The sequence below is a fragment of the Bos javanicus genome, chromosome 22 (genome assembly GCF_032452875.1).
Source record: "Bos javanicus breed banteng chromosome 22, ARS-OSU_banteng_1.0, whole genome shotgun sequence".
Classification (NCBI taxonomy): domain Eukaryota; kingdom Metazoa; phylum Chordata; class Mammalia; order Artiodactyla; family Bovidae; genus Bos; species Bos javanicus.
Genome location: NC_083889.1, coordinates 50484217 through 50502548, shown reverse-complemented (window position 1 = coordinate 50502548; position 18332 = coordinate 50484217). Strand labels below are relative to the sequence as shown.

Below are 18332 nucleotides of genomic sequence, written 5' to 3'. Positions count from 1 at the left end.
GAAGAAATATGGTCAAACAATAAAACACTAACAGTGAAATTATGGATGGTCCTGTTTTTATTTCTTGTTATTCATATATGATCTTTTTTTAAATTAGTGAATATACATTACTGGTAAGTTATTTTTTACAACAGCTTCAAGATATAATTCACACAGCATACAAGTCACCCATTTAAAGTGTACAATTTATGGGACTTTCCTGGTGGTACAGTGGTTAGGACTCTATGCTTCCACCACAGGGAGCACGGGTTCAATCCCTGATCAGGGAACTAAGACCCCACCATGCCACACAGCATGGCCAAAAAAAATAAAATAAGAAATACAGTGTATAATCCAAGGGCTTTTAGTATATAAAAGTTATGTGTAACCATCACTACAGTTTCAGAACATACTCATCACCTCTCATCTTGCCCTAAGCAACCACTCATCTACTTCCGATCTCTGCAGATTTGCTTCATCTGGATATGTTTTATAAATGAAATCATATAATGTGTGACCTTTTGTGTCTGGCTTCTTTCACTTAGCATAATGTTTCCCAGGTTCAGTCATGTTGAAGTATATTTTGGTACCTCACTCCTTTTTATTGCTAAATGATATTCCATTGTACATATAAAATATGTATAAACCATATTTTATTGATCCATTATCAGTTGATAAACATTTGGGTCATTTCCCGTTTTGGTTGTTATGAATAACACTGCTATAAACACTCATATATAGGTTTTCGCTTTGTACATGTTTTCATTTTTCTTGGGTAGATAACTAGGAGTGGAATTGCTGGTAACTCTAAACATTTGAAGAACTGCCAGACTATTTTCCAAAGTGACTGCATCATTTTACATTCTCACCAGCTGAGTTTATAAGGACCAACAGTTCTCATTATTTAACTTTTTGATTACAAAGTTGCTTAGTTCATTCAATTGTAACAGGCTCAGATTTTTATGGTCTTCAAGGTACTCTTATTTCCTGACATCAAAATTTAGATTTGAAAAGAGTCCAGTCCTAGGCCTGCTTACCTTCTGGAAAATGAGAGGACAGGAACAAATGAGCTAAATCCCCACCCACAAATAAAAACTTTTGCAGAAGAGATGAGATTTTCTAAGCATTCAAAAAAACAAAGTCTCTATCAGGGATCCAACACTGAAATGAACATATGTTCCCATCAAAACTCATTTGCAATGCCTCTTACATAAACCCAACTTCAAACTGTAATAGCAGCAAACATGAATGAGAGTCTCAATCTTATAAAAGAACCAAGATTGCTTAGGTTTTCCCACACAGAATTCATTGCTTAAATCCTGCTGTAGTACAGGAAGAGAAATGAAATGTGACTTAAGATCGGGGCAAAAGCACAGATCTCCTGGTGCAAACATACAAAATGCCTCTCTGCTCCAACCCAGAGACAGCTCTACCTGGCTTTCCCCAGCTCCACCCATCACTGCTCCTTACAGTTTCAGGGCAGCACTGGGAGGACAAGCAGCAAATACTTCTGACACATTTACAGAAGCCCAAGGTGGCAGTGAGAAGACCCAACCAAGAAGAGTCTAAGAATCTCAACGCTATGCTCACCCAATACATGTTTTCTGAGAGTCAAAAGTAGCCAGGAAGAGGGATGAGCCACACAGCCATTTCTGAAACGCAGATTTACTTTCTATTGTTGGGCTTCAGTTCCGCACTATGCGCAAGTCCTGCCTTATAGAATGATGGGCCTCTGTGCGGTGCGAGAGTGCAAGCCCTCCGGGCAGTGTAGGACTTGGAGCTCCACGGTCAAAGTCTCATTTCTATCTGCCTATTCCCTCCAATTCCCTGTTTAATTAGAGGGTGTTCCAACTCAGGCACATTTTGCACATTTTTGTGAACATTTAGTTCTTATCTACTACATGCAGGTACAAAAAGACACAAAACTACAATCTCTGCAGGAAAGGGGTTAGGTCTAATCAGAAAAAAGCTATTCTTAAAAGAGCATATACTGTATTATTGTTTTTAATAAGGGCAATAATACCACTGCAGTTCAGAGGGAGTAGAGTATTCCCAAAGACCGGAATGTTTCGGGGAGTGTTTCATAAAGGAGGTAGGAAGGACCTGAGCTGGACTTGAGAAAAGAGAAGTGAAACTGAAGGCAAAGGGTATCCCCAAGAGGGGCAAAAGGAAATGGATTAGCTGGCAACAGGATCTGTGTAAGAAAATATCACACATGGAATGATTACCAAACCATTCGGGTGGTGAGGATTAGGACAAACCTGGGAGAGGTGGGTTGGGACCAGCTGGGCAGCAGCACCGAAAATGCCACATTAGGACATCAAATCTCATCCTATATGCCTGAAGCAGTTTTGACTCATTAAGTCTGTTGCTCATAACAGTTAAAAATGCTGACATTTACAGATGAATTGCTACTGCTAAGTCACTTCAGTCATGTCCGACTCTGCGACCCCAGAGACGGCAGCCTACCAGGCTCCCCTGTCCCTGGGATTCTCCAGGCAAGAACACTGGAGTGGGTTGCCATTTCCTTCTCCAATGCATGAAAGTGAAAAGTGAAAGTCAAGTCGCTCAGTTGTGTCTGACTCTTATCGACCCCATGGACTGCAGCCCACCAGGCTCCTCCGTCCATGGGGTTTTCCAGGCAAGAGTACTGGAGTGGGGTGCCATCGCCTTCTCCAACAGATGAATTATGTACATACAAAGTTAAAGTAGATGGAAGGTCCGCTATTCTAACATCCCTACTTATTTGCATTTAAAAATGCCCAGCATAGAAGTACTGCTATAAGCTATCTCTGAGTAACAAAATAGGCTTAATCAAGCAAGCACGATCTAATACTCCTAAGTATTCACAAGGCAATAAAGCATTTAAAAAAAGGCAATAAGAGTTCTTGGCTATTCTGTAACTTCCTTGGGGCAACAGTTCTAACACAGCGTTAGACTGGGAATGGACTATAATGGACCCCTGAACCTAAAATTGCATGCAAAAGTTAGAGTAGTTAAGTAGACTAAGGAAGAGATTTGTTCTCTTCCTATATCTCAAAGATAACTGAAACAGACTAAGAGCCTAATTTATGGTTATTTTTCACAGAAAACAGCAAGCATTTAACCCTGTGGCAGCCTTAACTTTCTAAAGGAAGTGTTAATCAGAGGGGAGTTGGGGGGAAGTTAGTTTGAGGCCATTTTGAGAAGCTCCTAATATTTTCGCATCTTCCTTTCTTGTAAAGAACTGCCCAAGGAACTGGTCTCACCAAAATGAAAATTCATCCAAGATTCAAAAAATGGCCCAAGGGAGGGTAATGAAATGCCTAAAGACTACTCACTCAACTTCTCTCGCTCCTCACAAGGCAAACAGCAACAGGCCACCAGCTGCCTCTGGTTTCAGCATCTTCTCCAAAAGCATCTCCTGACCAAACGGATAGTTTCTTGCAAAATTAAACATTCTGAGGTGATAAGATCCTGACACAAGCGCACAAAGTATTGTTGTTCAACTTCTTAGTGGTCTCAGGCAGGCTTTCTGTATGACCACAGACAGAAGCCTGTGCTGAGAAGCCAAGGGACCACAGGCAAACAGAAATGTTTTCTGGAGCCCTCAGCACATCAGGACATCAAATCTCAACCTATACGCAGAGGTTTCCTAGACCTGCACACCTTAGGTGGGGTCTCTAACCCTCTTATCCTCACAAAAGAAGGGGGCCTGGAAGTCTGTTTCATTGGGCAAGATACATTTACTCTGTTAAAAGTTAATTTGGCATTCACGAGACAAAAAGAAGTTTCATTTCTTTTTCTGATTCTAACACCCTCTTACATTTCTTTTGTCTACACTTGGCAGATTATCTTTTTAGGAGATAAAACCAATCAAGTTACCACCAATACTCACTTTCTCCCAGAGCCAAAAGAGGAAGCTCTTACCACCACTCCAAAAAGTGGTGATTCAGAACAACAACAAAATATATATGTCCCAAACCAAAATTCGGGCATCAGGGACATCTGGTCAGGCCCTTCAGGAAGAAGCAAACGGTGAGCTCCGAGGAGTCTAAGAGGCAGGCGCCGGGCAGAGGGGCCTTCGCCTGGTCTGAATCACAAGGGCCGTCACACTGGCCGGCCTGCTTTGCGGGGGCTTTCGACTGGTTGACCTAGTCTTAGTCTCAATCGGTCTGAAAGTCACTCGCAGGAGCGACATCTAAGAAAATAGTACGTGTATTTCTCACCTGGGAACAACACAAGACCCTGGAGAGCATCAAGCTGGCACTGGACACGTTTCAGCGCTGCGGGTCAGTGGAGTCCAGGGCTTCAGTCACAGAAACTAGTTTCCCGCTACCCCGCCGGCCAGCCCTCAGGCGCGGGGCTTTTGGACCTCTACCCCGAGGCCGTCCTGCGACCTCGGCACCAGCATCGGGGAGACTTCACGGGCGGCCGATAAGGACGCTCGAGCGATGCTCAGCCGATGCCCCTGCCCTGCGCGCGCTAGCTCCAACCCCGCGCCCGCCGCCGCCCGCCCCGCGGCGTCAGGCCGGTCTTTCGGCCCGGCTCCTGTCACTCACCGGCCCGGCCCGGGCAGCGGGCGCCCACGGCTCCCCACGGGAGCTGGGCCCCCCGGGCCTCCAGGTTTCGGCCCGCCCCCTGGCAGGCAGCGCAGGTGGCTGAGATCCGCAGGAGCGGCCCCTCACCGGCCGCTCGGTCCAGCTCCCGGCGCTGCCCACTAGGTACGGATCAACAACAAGATGGCGGCCAGCCGAGGGGGCGGGGGCCGGGCGTCATAGTAACCAGGACGGCAAAGAACCCGCCCCCAGCTTAGAATACTCCCAATCAACAGCCTCTTTGCCCTACGTCCAGTGTAGTGCCTCCCGATGACAGGTTGGCCGGCCTGTCAGTCAGAGCCTGCCTCTCGCGGCCCAAGCCGAACGCTTCAGCACGTGACTGTGACGGCACGGGTTGGCGCATGCGCGCAGTTCCCGGAGTTGCTGGAGATAGAGCTTTTGCTAGCTACTCCGGAGGCCGTAGCGCCCTTGGCATCCGTGAGTGCTCGGCTCCTGAATGGAGCCGACAGCGTCTTTTCACGCACGCATGCACACTTAGGGAATGTCTGCTGTATGCTTTTTTGGGTCACTCACCCTGGAAGGCAGGAGTTGTCCCTCACTACTGAGGAAACTGGGGCTCAGTGTGGGAAGGCTGGGCCAAGGTTATGCCACCTCTGGAAATGTGAGCACCGAGTTTCGCGCTTCCTTCTGGCTCCTGTGTATAATGCTCTCTTTCCAGTGGATTCCCTAGCTTTGCCCTTCATCAGCCTTTTGTGCCCCAGCAGTCTCTGGCCTATTCCCACATTTGTCCTTCTGCCTGGAGTTCAGTCCCCAGCACAAGTCCTGGCACATAACAGGCACTCTTATTCCTGCCCTAGGGCATCTTGTCTCCAGCTCTTATAACAACATCTTTTGCCCTGGACTGTCATGGTCTGCCACCAAGCGCAACTTACGAGCCTTGGGAAGACTGTTACCTTGGGCTTGGCATCAAATGTAATCACACAGCCTGACTCACATCAAGTGACCTGACTAGCTAGCTTTGTGACTTTGGAGGCTTGCTTGTTCTATCTGTGGAATGAGGATAAAAATCAAACTCCTTAGAGATGAGCGTTTAATGAGCCCTTAGAGCACTCTAAGTGCTCAGGAAGTCTGCCGGCAGCTGCTTCCTATAACCTCCTGCTGTCAAGTTGCTGTCCCTGAGGCCAGCTCTAACACTCACTTTTCTGGAAACACCATGAAGCATATTTTTCCCACAGAAGGCACTCGACTTCTTCCTCTGCCTGGGGCACTGTAACTGGTTCAGGAAGGGAGATTCTCGGCTACTCTGAAAGTGTAAGTATAGGTGGCTCAGTCATGTCCCACTCTTTGCGACCCCATGGACTATATAGTCCATGGAATTCTCCAGGCCAGAATACTGGAGTGGGTACCCTTTGCCTTTTCCAGGGGATCTTCCCAACCTGGGGATTGAACCCAGGTCTCCGGCATTGCAGGCAGATTCTTTACCAGCTGAGCCACAAGGGAAGCTACTCTCAAGAAGGTTCAGGTCCATAAACTTGACAGAGGGAAGAAGATTGAGAGAACTTGAAGACACCACAGTTAAGATAGCCTCCACCAAGACAGCAGGTCTTCTGGGAGAGCTGGCAGTATCCTGAGACTTGATGCCAGGCTGGGTATAGGGAGTGGGCTAGCACTTCCCCCCAACAGAACCTGCCCTCCTGTAGGCTGCTGTGGGCCACTTGGCCATGTGCAGCACAGGGAGGACAGAGGACCCATGAACCAAAGAGATCAAGAGGATATGGGAACACCTGCTCAAAACGGGGCTATTCTCGATCCCTCCATGGCCAGCCATGCCACAGGGTGCTCAAGTCTACACCAACCCTCACTTGAGTGCAAAAGCTCCAGATGCAAGAAAACCTCCACATACAGTCTGCAAACTGCCCTGGAAGTTGGTGGGGCTCCTGGGCCCTCCCCATCTGCTAGAGTAGGTGTCCTCTGAGGGGACAGGCCAACTGGAGGCCCCCTCAGTCATTGACGAGGATAACAGTGTCTTCTGCAGAATATTAATCACAGTCAGCACTGTACAATGCCTTCTTGAAAGAAAAAATAACCTTGTTTCCACAAGACAGGGCATCCTCCAAGTGAGAACAAGGAAGCACAGATCTCAGAGCTGCTCCCACATGTAGGTTACCAGGCAAGGACTCTTCTGTTGGTAATTTTGTTTATTATTGAATCAGCTTGAAAACACATGATCATGTGAAGAAGAAATTCCACAAATATGATGCAGCTCCTGGGCCTCAGAGCCAGCGTCGGGCTCCCGTGTGCGTGTTGAACAGGTAATCTCTGCCTGTACCTGAGCTCAGATGGTCAGGAGAGAGAGAGAGGGCCTTGCTGGCTTTAGCAGCACTGCTTCCCTCCCCTAAGGGCAGGGAAAGATATTCCAGGACCCTTGGTGTGACCCCCCCCCCTCCTTGATTTGGCTTGTCCTCTCCCTGCTTTCTCAGCAAATCATTTGAGGTCTGGCTCAGATACACAGGAAGCATCCATGAGTCCCCGAAACTTGACATCAGCTCCCCTGAGCCCCGTGCCAGATTACTCTACCATAATTCATGATGACAGTGGACCATTTGGGGGCCTCTTCCCTCACAACTTTCCCCCCATTTCCCCCTGGAGGTAGGAACCAGATCAGGGTCCCAGGTGTTTGGGAAACACTGGCTGAAGGATGAGGAGGGGTGAGAAGAGACCCCATTCAGGAAAAGAGTAGATAGTGGATGTCTGGTGGTAGGCAGAGATATTGAGATGAGGTCTGAAGAGAAAGTGGGCCCAAGTGGAGAATGGTTTGGAAAAAGGGGAACTCATGGGAGTCCTGGGCTCTGCCATCAAAATGGTGCTGAGGGGAAGAATGAGGAGGGTGTAACGAGGTGACCTCTGCCCATGGGGAGCAGGTGGAGGCTTGCCCCCCCAAAAGGGTGAAGAACCCACCTGCTTCCTGCATCCTGATGGTGCTGGTATGGTCCCTCCCACAGGGATAGCCAGCCATGGGAAAGGGGGCAGGCTTGGCAGGGGACACTCAGCAGCAGCCTCAGTGCCCACTGCACAGGATGGTAGGTTGACATACCAGGCTCATGACACTGCTGGGTGCCTGGGGTGTCTCCATCCTCGGGGCCTCCACAAACCCTTCAATGGATCCCTTAGTTCCCTGGATACTGGGGCAAAGTAGGAGCAGAAGTACAGGATAGGGCTCTGAGCCCCAGCCTGAGTTTCAGAGATGGACTTCCAGGCATAGAGGTAGGCAAAGGAAGCTTACCTGTTTAGCAGTAAAGCCTGGGTGGGTTTGCTTGATGTCTGTAGCACCTGGGTCAACCTAAAATGCCAGGAGGAGAGACCAAGCAGTGAGAACAGCAGACCTGCTGGCTCCAGGAATCAGCACCATTCATCTGCCACTCTTATTGGAGATAGCCTGTGTCTGTATGCAGTGGCCACAATGTTACTCCCATCTTCCCCTGGGTTCAGTCCTGTGCTCACGAGAAACTCGGCATCTTAGAGGAAGGTCACATTTCAGGTGAAAGGCAGGGCTCAGGAATAGGCGTAAATACCCAATGCATGACAGACTCAAGAGTCTAAATCCCTTGACCTTATCCACAGCCATCCCATTCCAGACTGGGTTCTGCCAGCAAAGGAGACAGCTTTCTCCCAGTGTCTCTCTGCCTCTAAGCTGATGACCCCCGGAGGGAGGGCAGTCCTCCTTAATATCATTCTGTCTGCTCATCAATTTGGGCAGTCTTGGGTAGAACCAGCTGTCACAGATGTGAGGGCCGGGGGTGGTGGGAGGCAAGCAGCACAGGGATAGGAACCCTACCCCCGCAGGAGCCAGCTGAGGAACCAGCCCAAACCCAGGAGGAGAAGGGCACTGGTCACTGTCAGCACCACCACAAACCAGGGCTCCGGCTGCCAGAAAACCTCCGTGTCTGTCACAAGCAGGGGTGTCATCCTTGAAGGCACCTGAAATGGGGCCACAGCTTCACCACTGTCCTGCCAAAACGCCCCAATCATCCAACCTTCAAACCCCTCCAAGGGCTGGGCCATCCCACACCCCAGGTTTCTCCTTTGTATTGCCAGACTCTTTGCACTCGGCAGTTTCCTCTGAAATACCTTCCCCAATTGTTCCACCTCGAAAACTATATCTTTTCTCCCCACCCAGTAAGGGCCTGAGGACAACCCCTCACTGTGGTTCTGTGGATGCTGGTGGCCCCTGTGCTGGCCCTCCAGGGCACTATATGCACAATGACAGTGGCCGTGGTGCTGAGGTGGGGGGTGGAGGGGCCTGCATCGGCCACACGGATCAATAGCTCATATGTATGGGACTGCTCTGGCCAGGGGGCGCCCAACATGAGGTCGTTGTGCACTAGGACAGCTCCTTGCAGGCTGAATCGGCTCTGACTATTCCCTGAAAAACAGAGTGGGAGAAGAAGGGGACCATGGCTGGCCTTGGCCTGCCCCTCCCCAGCAGCCTGGAGGGCCCCCACGGCCCCCATGGCTCCCATGGCCCTCACCTCCCACAATTCTGTAGGAGAAAGCCAGGCGCTGGGGCTCCTGGGCCACCCGACACGACACTGTGGTCACCTCCAAACTATGGCCCAGGTGAGCGTAGATGGTGAGTTCCTGAAACGGGGGCTCACACTCGGGGGCATGGTCGTTCACATCCTGCTGGAAGGTAGTCAGATCACCCACCCCCAAACCCCCAGTCCAGCCCCTCAGCCTCCTCCCACCACAACCAGAATCTCGGTGTTGGCCAACAGTTTCCAGAACTTTGCATAACAAGGCCCCAACCCTCTCCAGCCAACCAGTACAGGAAACTGAAAGTGAAGTCATTCAGTCATGTCCGACTCTTTGCAACCCTGTGGACTATGTCCATGGGATTTTCCAGGCAAGAGTACTGGAGTGGGTTGCCATTTCCTTCTCCAGGGGATCTTCCCCACCCACGGATCAAACCCAGGTCTCCCACATTGTAGGCAGATGCTTTACCGTCTGAGCCACCAGGGAAGTCAGAGGAAACTGAAGCAGAGAGGAAAAGCAGAGCACCCGAGGGAGGAGAGGAACTCTTTCCCATTATTTCTGAAGCTTCAGGGCTCATTTACCTCAACCTCAATGGTGATGGTACAGGAGCCTGAACGGTGGCAGGTGGGGTCCTGGTCTTGGCTGTGGTCAGTCAGCAGGACAGTGAGCCTGTACGACTTCTGCAGTTCATAGTCCAAAGGTCCCAGGAGGTGAACCTCCCCTAGAAGAGGGGGCCACAGCCTCAGCTTGCAGAGTCAACCCTGGCTCCACCCTCTCCACCCAGCCCTGGGGTGGGAGTACCATTGAGACTGTCCACAGCAAAGGGGCCAGACCCGCCAGAGATGGAGTATTCAATGCTGTCGTGGGGGTAATCCAGGTCTGTGCCCATCACAGAGCCCAGCAGGGTGTGGGGCCTTGCATCCTCACGAACCCAGAATGTGCGTGAGACACAGGTTGGGGAGAACTCGTTGACAGGTGTCACCATCACCAGCACAGGCACCTCAGCTGGAAGCCATTTGAAAGTCAGGGAGCTGGCCTGGTTGGCTCGGCCCTGCCCTGGGGGTCAGAGGAGGGAGAGGCTCTGGAGGGAGGTGGGCAGTAGCTCACTCAGGGGTCTTTAGTGGACACAACCCTGCCCTATTGGTTTCCGAGAGAGATGACGCCACCCTGAAGACAGGAAGAGGGGCACAGAGGAGCCCTGTCCTGAATGTCCAGGCCTGGGCGTGGTCACTCACTGGTCATCGGAGGCTGACCACTGTCAAGCACCAGAATGGAGGCTGTATGCTGCAAGCAGGCGCCAGGAGCGTCACAGTCCAGCGTGTCATTCACCTAACCAGAGGGACAGGAGAGTGAGGCGCAGCCAAGGCCTAGGAGAGCCTTGAGCCCACTGGGCTGCCTCCAGCCAGGTTATTCTCACAGACCCTACCCTAACCCTCGGGTAAAGCGGGTTGGCTGCAACACCATATCCTTCGCCCTCATGGTCTCCACTCCCACGGGGCCGTTGGGCCACCCCCTTCCTGTCCAAGCACTCTACACGTGGGTCTAAGGGCGGGGCCTGGGTACCTCCAGGACTCCGTCTCGCAGGCAGAGGCTGGAAGCGCTGGCAGGGCTGTGGAACAGCAGTTGGTAGTCCAGGGTGGAGCCAGGAGAGTCCGGGTCAGTGCAAGTGAAGGTATTCACGAAGGTGCCCACAGGCGTGGTCTCGGGGATCTGAGTCCTGGGAGCAGAGGGCGGGCGGCAGGGCGGGAGCTGGGGCTGGGCTGCGAACCCTGGCTCTCACCCAACAGCCAAGGTTAGACTCCCAAATACTCACACCAGCAGCGCTGGGAGGCAGCGCGGGGGCCAGCGGTTGACCGACTGCACGTCCACCTGGAAATCAAGCTCGGCGCTGTCCCACGGCCGGAGTCGCTCGAAGGCCTTCACCCGCAGCCTAGTGACCGCGGCGTCCGGGGCTTGCGCCAGCTCCAGGGGCGCGGTGGTCCGGACCACGCCGTCAACTGGGAGGGGTGGAGGGCGCCAGACGCAGAGTTCGGCCCCGCCCCCAGGTCAGTCCCGTTCCCACCCTCCCACCTCTCCACGCCCACCTCTCAGGGCGCAGAGACTGACCACCTGGCCGCCGCCTCCAAGGCTCCTCTCTAACTCTGGGCCCCCAAACGCGACCTCGCCCCAGGTTCTGCCTTGGCTCCAGGCGTTGCGGGTCACTTCTAGACCAGCCGCAGAGGCATCCCCTTACCCGCCCTCCACGCCCCTCACCGCGTGCTATGGAGAAGAGCCGGCAGGGCACCGGGGAGACGATTTCATAGCGCACGTCGAAGCCCCGGGCGTGGACCTGAGCCACCTTACTTCCGGGAACCAGGTTTTCGGGAATGGTGATGTTCTGGGCTTGCTGCCTGGACCAAAATGGGAGCACTGGCTCCTACCTGCTCCCGGCAGGGTCTGCAGGCCCCTCCCTTGGGTCTTCCTTGGTACAGTAGCCAGCTGGGGATGCTCCCGCAGCCCTACACCTTAACCCTACTCCCGAGTCCCTGGGGCTGGGTCCTTTCTTTCCCACTGTCGCCAGGGTAGGGAAGCCTTACGGGAAAGAGACTTGGCTAGAGGAAACAGGCAAAACTTTCACCGTCAGCATCCCACGGCAGCTTCGGCCTTGTCCAAAGGTCACTAGGATCTGAAGCTGGAAGACCTGCCATGCACACAAAACAAGAAGGGAACCACGATGTGTGTCTACCTGTATGTGTGTGCCCAGCCCCCCTCAGGACCTCTATAAGGAGCCCCACACTCACTCCTCCCCATGACCTATCACTCTACTGACAGATATTCATTTGTGTCTTACTCTTCTGGGTCATAAGTCCTTCTCTTTGGATGCACACAGCCCCCAAATGAGTAATATCTGAATCATTCACAACATAAATTAGCATCATAGAGTTGCCAAGAGCCAGTCACTAAGATTTGGAAGCTTTAAAGAAGGAACTTCTCTAGTCTCCTTCAGACTACACACACCGCTGTACTCAGAGTTTTCACTTCCTATGTGACTGCTCAGAACTTTCTCCTTTCTGTAAGGGGCACTGTGGGCTCCTGGAGCCAGGGATCCCTCTTCTTTCTAGAGCTCCAGAGCCCAGCACAGAACCAAGCCAAGGTGGGAGGACAGCCAGCCTGGGGCAGCAGGTATGGGCTATGTCTGGGAAAGGCAGCATGATTGATGAGGCCAGAAACAAACAATCCTCCATGAGGTAATGGTTCTGTCCATTTTATGCCCAGTTCATGGATATTGCCAGGTCCCCAGTCGTGCTCACCTTTTGAGCCTGGCCTTTGAGTCCCTGGGATGGTGCCCACAGCTGACCCTGCCCATCGATGGAGAAAGGTCCAGGGAAGTATGGAGGGTCCTGGGCACTAGTGATGTTCATCTGACAGGAAAGAGATGCTGGAGGCCCTCTTCCCTACCACAGTGCCCCCAAGCAACCCTGTCAAAATCCCCAAAGAACCCAACAGGTATCTGCGCACTTTCAAATCTCCTGTACTCTGCCACTGCCACTTACTCTAGCCTGGGCTCCCCTGTCCCTGATCCAAAATCATCTCTGCTTTTAAACTATTCAGTTTTTAAAATACATTTCTTTTGGGGATTGTAAAAATGATTTAGTTTTTTTTTTTTTTTTTTTTTGGAGAATTTAGAACACAAGAACTTTAAAGACGAACTCAACCCCTGAGAAGTCCCTATGGGAACAGCCATAGTCACTGGGGGTTGGGAAGCCCTCAGTGGCTCTCTCCAAGAACATGTATCCCACAGAGGCTCCGTTATAGACTAAAGAGTCCTTCTGCAGACTGTTCTTGGCCAGGCAGGGGCTGGCCTTGGTCTTCCCATCTCCCTCCATCCTACCCCCTCCACCACTGCCCATATGCAGGCCTCACCTGGGCTCCCTGGCCTGGGAGCAGCAGAGTGTACAGCGGGGTCCCAGGTGTGACAGTTTCTCGAACCTGAATAATTTCCCCAGCTGGCCAGAGGGGAGGTAAGGGAGATTCAGGCCATGCCTGCCCCCCCGCAATCCCCCACCTGCTGCCTCTGGCCTTACCTGGGCTGGCAAATCGACCAGCACACTGGTCACGATTAGGGTCCCGCTGAACATTCACAGAAAGCCGACCCTCTGTCACTTGGTTGCCACATGTGAACCTCAGCTGCAGCTCATAGTGGTTCACTGTCAGGGCATCCAGCCGGGCTGAGCTGCTCAAGGTCATCTGTGGCAGGTGGGCAGTGCCATGTGGGGCCTAGGATCTCCATCCCCTGGCACCACCTCTAGGGGCTTCCCTGGTGGCTCAGATGGTAAAGAATCTGCCTGCAGTGCAGGAGACCAGGTTCAATCCTTGGGTCGGGAAGATCCTTGGAGAAGGGAATGGCAACCCACTCCAGTATTCTTGCCTGGAGAATTCCATGGACCAGAGGAGCCTGGCAGGCTACAGTCCATAGGGTTGCAGAGTTGGACATGACTGAGTGACTAACACCATCACTTTCACACCACCTCTGACTTTGTGAATTTAGAGTCTGCCCTTCCTCCACTGTCCCCAGCTGTGCCCATGACCCTACCTTGCCCACATAGGTCCCCTGCCACCTGGTCAGGCTAGGTGGGTTAAAGAAGGTGGTGGGTGGCTGTACATGGAGCAACTCCAGGGTTGGTATATATGGAGAGCAGTTGAAGGAGAAAGACTGAAGGGTGGCTCCAGGTCCCTGGCTCTCAGAGACATCTATGAACCAGGACAGGCAGTAGAGTTCTGTGAGAAAGAGACGATTCAAGCTAGAGACCCCCATGCTCATGGAACCAGGTACACAGAGTCCTTCCCTTCTGCCTTGAGGCCTGGCCACATCTTGGAGACAAGCAGCCAAAGTCTTCCCTTGTCCCCCACATCCAACCACGGATCGGCTCATTTCATCGTCTAGGTCGTCTTTCCCACTGTCCCCAGGATAGGGTGACAGTGGAAACTTGGGTGAGGAAGCAGCTAAGATAAGGAATGAGAGTCAGGGGTTCAGATCTTTGCCCTTTCCTGGCTCCCCCCAGCCACTGTTCTCCATGGTAGCTTATCTGAGAGGGAGCAAGACTCCACTGTGGACTCGGGGTGAGAAGTGAAATTCCCCCACCCACCAGCTCCTCACCAGAGACAACCAGAGCAAGAAGAAGTGCCAGGGGCCTGAGCAGCACCATAGTGGCCTGAAGACACGACAGCAGAGGAGACTCCAGAAGGGCAGACGTGTTTTGTCAGGGCCACGCTGTTGCCAGGTCTGTTGTTCAAACACAGGACTCCTTGGCCTCCAAGATTCCAGCCCCACCCAGCCCCTGGTGACTGAGCTCTGGACACTATAGGTTATCAAGAGCCCTGGAAAACTCCGTTTTTTCACTGCTCCCAATGGATTTCCCTGTTTATCACTACCACATGAAGGAAATGTGAGGGGAGAGAGACCAAGCTTAAGATAGGGAAACTAAGGCTCAAGGAAGTCTTGGTCATGCAGTTCTTGAAGACAGAGCACACACAGCAGCCAGGAAAAGTGGGCCCAGGGCCTGCTACCCCACAAAGCCTGAACTCCGGCTGCTCACCCCCATTAGAACATTATCTGCCTGTGAAATCTGAGCCCAACCACCAACAAAATCTCTCAAAATCTGTCTACATTCAACAGACAAAAGGTATCCTTGGTGATAGAAATAAAAATGGTGGTTACTTTGGGGCATAGCAATTGGAGGGGACAAAAGGTGGCCTCCTCGAGTGGCTGGTGATATTCTATATCTTGATCTGGGTGACACAGGTGTCTGCAGATTTTAACATGTATAGAGCCATACTGTTAAGAGCTGTCCATTCATCTTATTTACAATTATATGCCAGTTTTTAAAAGCTTGTCTTCACATGCTTTTTCCAGCTCTTTGCCTCTCTCTTTTCTACCCACTGTTTGAGCTTGTTCCTCTCCCCATAAAAATGCCCTTGTCAGGGTCCTCAGAGACCTGCCAACTGTCCAGCAGTTTGTGTTCTATTCTCACCTCCTCGGCAAGTGTTTGATGCTTGCTCCCCTTGGCTCCTAAGTGCCCACGCTCTCTTAGTTTCCTCCCACCTCCCTCTGCTCAGCTCCTTTGCTGGTTCTTCTTCATCTTCCCTACCTCTACCCAGTGGAGTGTTCCAGGGTTCATTCCTGTCCGCTGCCATCCTCTGTCCCCATGTCCACAAATGGCCATTTGATTTTCTTCTCCAAGACCACTTTTTTCCAGTCTTGCTTGGTTGATTCATGCCAGTTCCATCCAATCAGTGGTTCAGCCTGGAAGTCTAGGAGTCATGCTTCTCTTTGTCTTCCCATATTCATGTATCAACAAGGCTTGATTTTAACTCCAAAACATACCTCAAAGTATGTTGAGGTATGTTTGCACTAGACCTACCCAGATCCAGGCCCTCCCTTCCCTTGATGGATGAGGCAGGAGCCTCCACTCTTGACTACAGAGTGGTTCTTCCAAAGCAGCGATTATCTAAACAGCAGCCAGCCCAGGTTGTTCCCTGCTCAAAAGCCCTCTAGTGCTCCCCACCACACCAAAAACAAAACCCTTTATTCCCTTCTAAAACGGCTAGGAGCCTGGTTTTGCTGACCTCTTCAGTCCCCGCCCCCCACCCCCAACTACCACCATGAGAAATATCTAGGCCTTCCCTGGTATTTTGCTGTCTACTGACTTATCTAGTTTGTCTCCAGTTAGTCTGTGTCGTTGAACGTAGCCCTAGCCACCTCAGGGAACAGGCTCTAATCCTTTGGTCAAAGAACCCCCTGCTGTAAACCCCTGCATTCACTCAGCCTGCCTGTAGTCCGGGATAGACAGGATGCGGGTGTTGGGAATCCCCACGAGAGGGCAGCCCTGCTTAGCTCGGCCGAGGCGAGAGACAAGGGAGTGGGAGGCTGGGCCTTGGCCCGGGCTCCTCCCCGGTGCTGCAGCGAGGTTCTGCGCTCCCTGAGTCCTCAGAGGGTCCGGACCCCTCCCATGACTTCCAGGGACTGTGGAGGCCGGCTCCAGGAGCGGATTTAGTGGGTCGGACCACGAGTGGGCCACAGCACTGCCGAACCCGACGACTGGGCCCGATCTACCCGCTCAAGGGTGCAGCCGCGGTACCCGTACGCTCCAGGGACCCCTGCGGGAGGGACCACAACTTTCCCCTGGGAAAAAATGGGGAAACTGAGGCTACCGCAGGGGCGCGACTTGTCCTGGGAGTCAGGTCAACGGCCCAGGACTACGAGGACTCCCGGGCCGGATCCCGCCAGGTTTCCAGCTACAGTCCCGCCCTTCCCCATAAGAGCTGCTTCTAGGGAGTGGGTAGTGGGCGTCAGGCTCGCCCACCCGGCAGGGCCCCGGGGGTGGAGCCACACCAGCCCCGCCCCATCCCCATTGGCTGAGGCGCCAGGGGCGGGGCGGGGCCGCCAGATGTTGGGGCGGCGGCGGCGGCAAGAGCTGGGGAGAGGGAGGAGCCGCGGAGACAGGCGGAGGGCAAGGGCGCCGCTGGCCGGCCCGCCGAGCCCTCTCCGCACCGCTCTCGCTGGAGTTCGAAGAGGAACTGGCAGGCCTGGAGGGGGCTGCGGCACGGACATGCACAGCGCTCGGCTTGACAGTTTCCTGGGCCAGCTGCGCTGGGAACTGGTGAGGCTTGGGGGCGGGCGTGGCTCGTGAGGACTTGTGTGGGGTGCTCGGCTGCCTTCCTACCCGAACGACACTCGGATTGGGGGAAGCTGTCCCGAGTGCCCATCCAAGACAGGATGGGGGCGGGGCGGCGTAGATGGCCCAGATGGCCCGCGTCGGGTTTCGGACGATTGGGAGCTGCGCTGGGCATCAAGTAACAGCCGCCCAGCTGGCCGTGCTGCCGGCGCAACGGAGGAAGTTGTGGGGGAGAAACTTCTTGGGCAGAACAGGGGGGTTTTAAGGAACTAAAAAGGTAGTGGCGCCACTACCGATGCCCCTTATTCCAGTTTGGCGTGTACCTCTTGTCTTCCTAGAAGGTGCTCTTTCCTTCTCTGAAAGAGGCTGCGGGCTTTGGGGAGCTGAATCCCTCAAGAGGCACAGGATATCCCCCCAGCCCTGAGCGAGACCTACTTCCCCATGCAGGCCCACAACCCTGCCTCCCGCCCTGGTGGCGGGTACCAACTTGCCCGGCTCTGCGTGCTGCAGCCTGCCGGACTGCCACCAGGTCGGCGGATGGGAGCCACACGAGCTTCGTGTGCCAGCGCCCCATGCCGACCCGGTGCCCGCTAGAGGCCTTGCTGCTGAGGCCTGCAGGCCTGCCCAGCCCTCCTGGGCCTTCTGTTTTGGAACTGGCCTGACCAGGCAGGCCGGAGTGACCAGCACTACTCCTACCACTTCTGCCCTCTCTTCTTCCACAGCTGTGTGGCCGGGACACTGGCTCACCCCCAATGCCTGGTCCCCTTCCGCCACCCCCCAAACACCGCCCAGGCGTGCGGCTCAAACACCAGCTCAGGGCCTCAGATGCGTTGGAAGAGGACTCGGTCTGTGGTGTGGAGGAAGAGGATGACGAAGTAGGGGTGACAGGAGACAGGAGTGAAGCCTTGGGGGGTCCCAGAGAGCACGGCCTGGACTGGGACTCCGGCTTCTCAGAGGTGTCGGGCAGCACATGGAGAGAGGAAGAGCTGCCCGTACCCCAGCACCCAGCACCCTCGGCATGGCCCCTCCGGAGACAGCGCCTCTCAACCAGTGGTGTCACCCAGCCTGGCGGAGCGCCCGTGGCCCGGGTACCACCTGTCCACCGACCACGGCCCAAGTCCACCCCAGATGCCTGCCTGGAGCACTGGCGGGGGCTGGAAGCCGAGGACTGGACCACGGCCCTGCTGAGCAGGGGTCGTAGTCGCCAGCCCCTGGTGCTGGGGGACAACTGCTTTGCGGACTTGGTGCACAACTGGATGGAGCTGCCTGAGGCAGCGGGTGAGGGGGACAATGGGGGTGGGCCCCGTGCGCGTGCTCGGCCCCCCCAGTTCCTGCTGGGCCTCTCTGAGCAGCTGCGGCGCCAGCTGGCCAGGGCGCGCCGGGCAGCGCTGGCAGGAAAGCGACTGTCATGCCCACCTCGCCCAGAACCCGAACTACCTGCGGATGTCTCACGCTTTGCAGCCCTCATGAGTTGCCGCAGTCGGCAGCCCATCATTTGCAATGATGTTGTCAGCTACCTCTGACCCTGCCCTCCAGCCTGGGACAATAAAGGCCTTTCTCTGGACAATCCTGGTTCCGTAACCCCCGAGGCTCCAGAAGGCAGCACCAGCCCTGCAAGGCACAACTC

At 53.8% G+C, this 18332-nt stretch overlaps 3 protein-coding genes across 13 annotated transcripts in view; 1 reads left to right on the top strand and 2 right to left on the bottom strand.

Annotated features, from left to right (window-relative positions):
• The window catches only part of IP6K1 (inositol hexakisphosphate kinase 1), a 37529-nt gene extending 32777 nt beyond the window's left edge, over positions 1–4752 (bottom strand). Inside the window, exon 1 of one of the 3 annotated variants that reach the window (XM_061396900.1) lies at positions 4188–4752. The gene's annotated coding sequence lies outside the window, so the exon portion shown is untranslated. The remainder of the gene's footprint in view (positions 1–4187) is intronic. The other 2 variants (XM_061396899.1, XM_061396901.1) reach the window with 2 other exon arrangements.
• Positions 4753–6697: 1945 nt separating this feature from the next.
• CDHR4 (cadherin related family member 4) lies at positions 6698–15898 on the bottom strand. 9 transcript variants are annotated; one of them, XM_061396888.1, is made up of 20 exons: positions 15179–15898; positions 14188–14313; positions 13624–13808; positions 13115–13277; positions 12954–13036; positions 12341–12451; positions 11627–11730; positions 11304–11440; positions 10864–11047; positions 10614–10767; positions 10286–10379; positions 9852–10055; positions 9632–9771; positions 9047–9197; positions 8720–8940; positions 8353–8495; positions 7801–7857; positions 7612–7699; positions 7349–7383; positions 6698–6851 (listed from the first exon to the last, which is right to left on the bottom strand). In XM_061396888.1, the coding sequence occupies exons 2-20, from the start codon at positions 14234–14236 to the stop codon at positions 6791–6793; spliced, it is 2364 nt and encodes a 787-aa protein (XP_061252872.1). In that variant the 5' UTR covers positions 14237–14313; positions 15179–15898; the 3' UTR covers positions 6698–6790. The 9 variants fall into 9 exon arrangements, 8 of the variants coding, with proteins under 8 accessions (XP_061252872.1, XP_061252869.1, XP_061252870.1 ...); XM_061396885.1 differs by having other exon boundaries at positions 6698–7383; positions 9047–9200; XM_061396886.1 differs by having other exon boundaries at positions 6698–7383.
• Positions 15899–16123: 225 nt separating this feature from the next.
• On the top strand, positions 16124–18272 carry INKA1 (inka box actin regulator 1). Its single transcript, XM_061396902.1, has 2 exons — positions 16124–16690; positions 17428–18272. Exons 1-2 carry the CDS (start codon positions 16223–16225, stop codon positions 18226–18228), a joined length of 1269 nt encoding a protein of 422 aa, XP_061252886.1. The 5' UTR covers positions 16124–16222; the 3' UTR covers positions 18229–18272.
• The last annotated feature ends 60 nt before the right edge of the window (positions 18273–18332 follow it).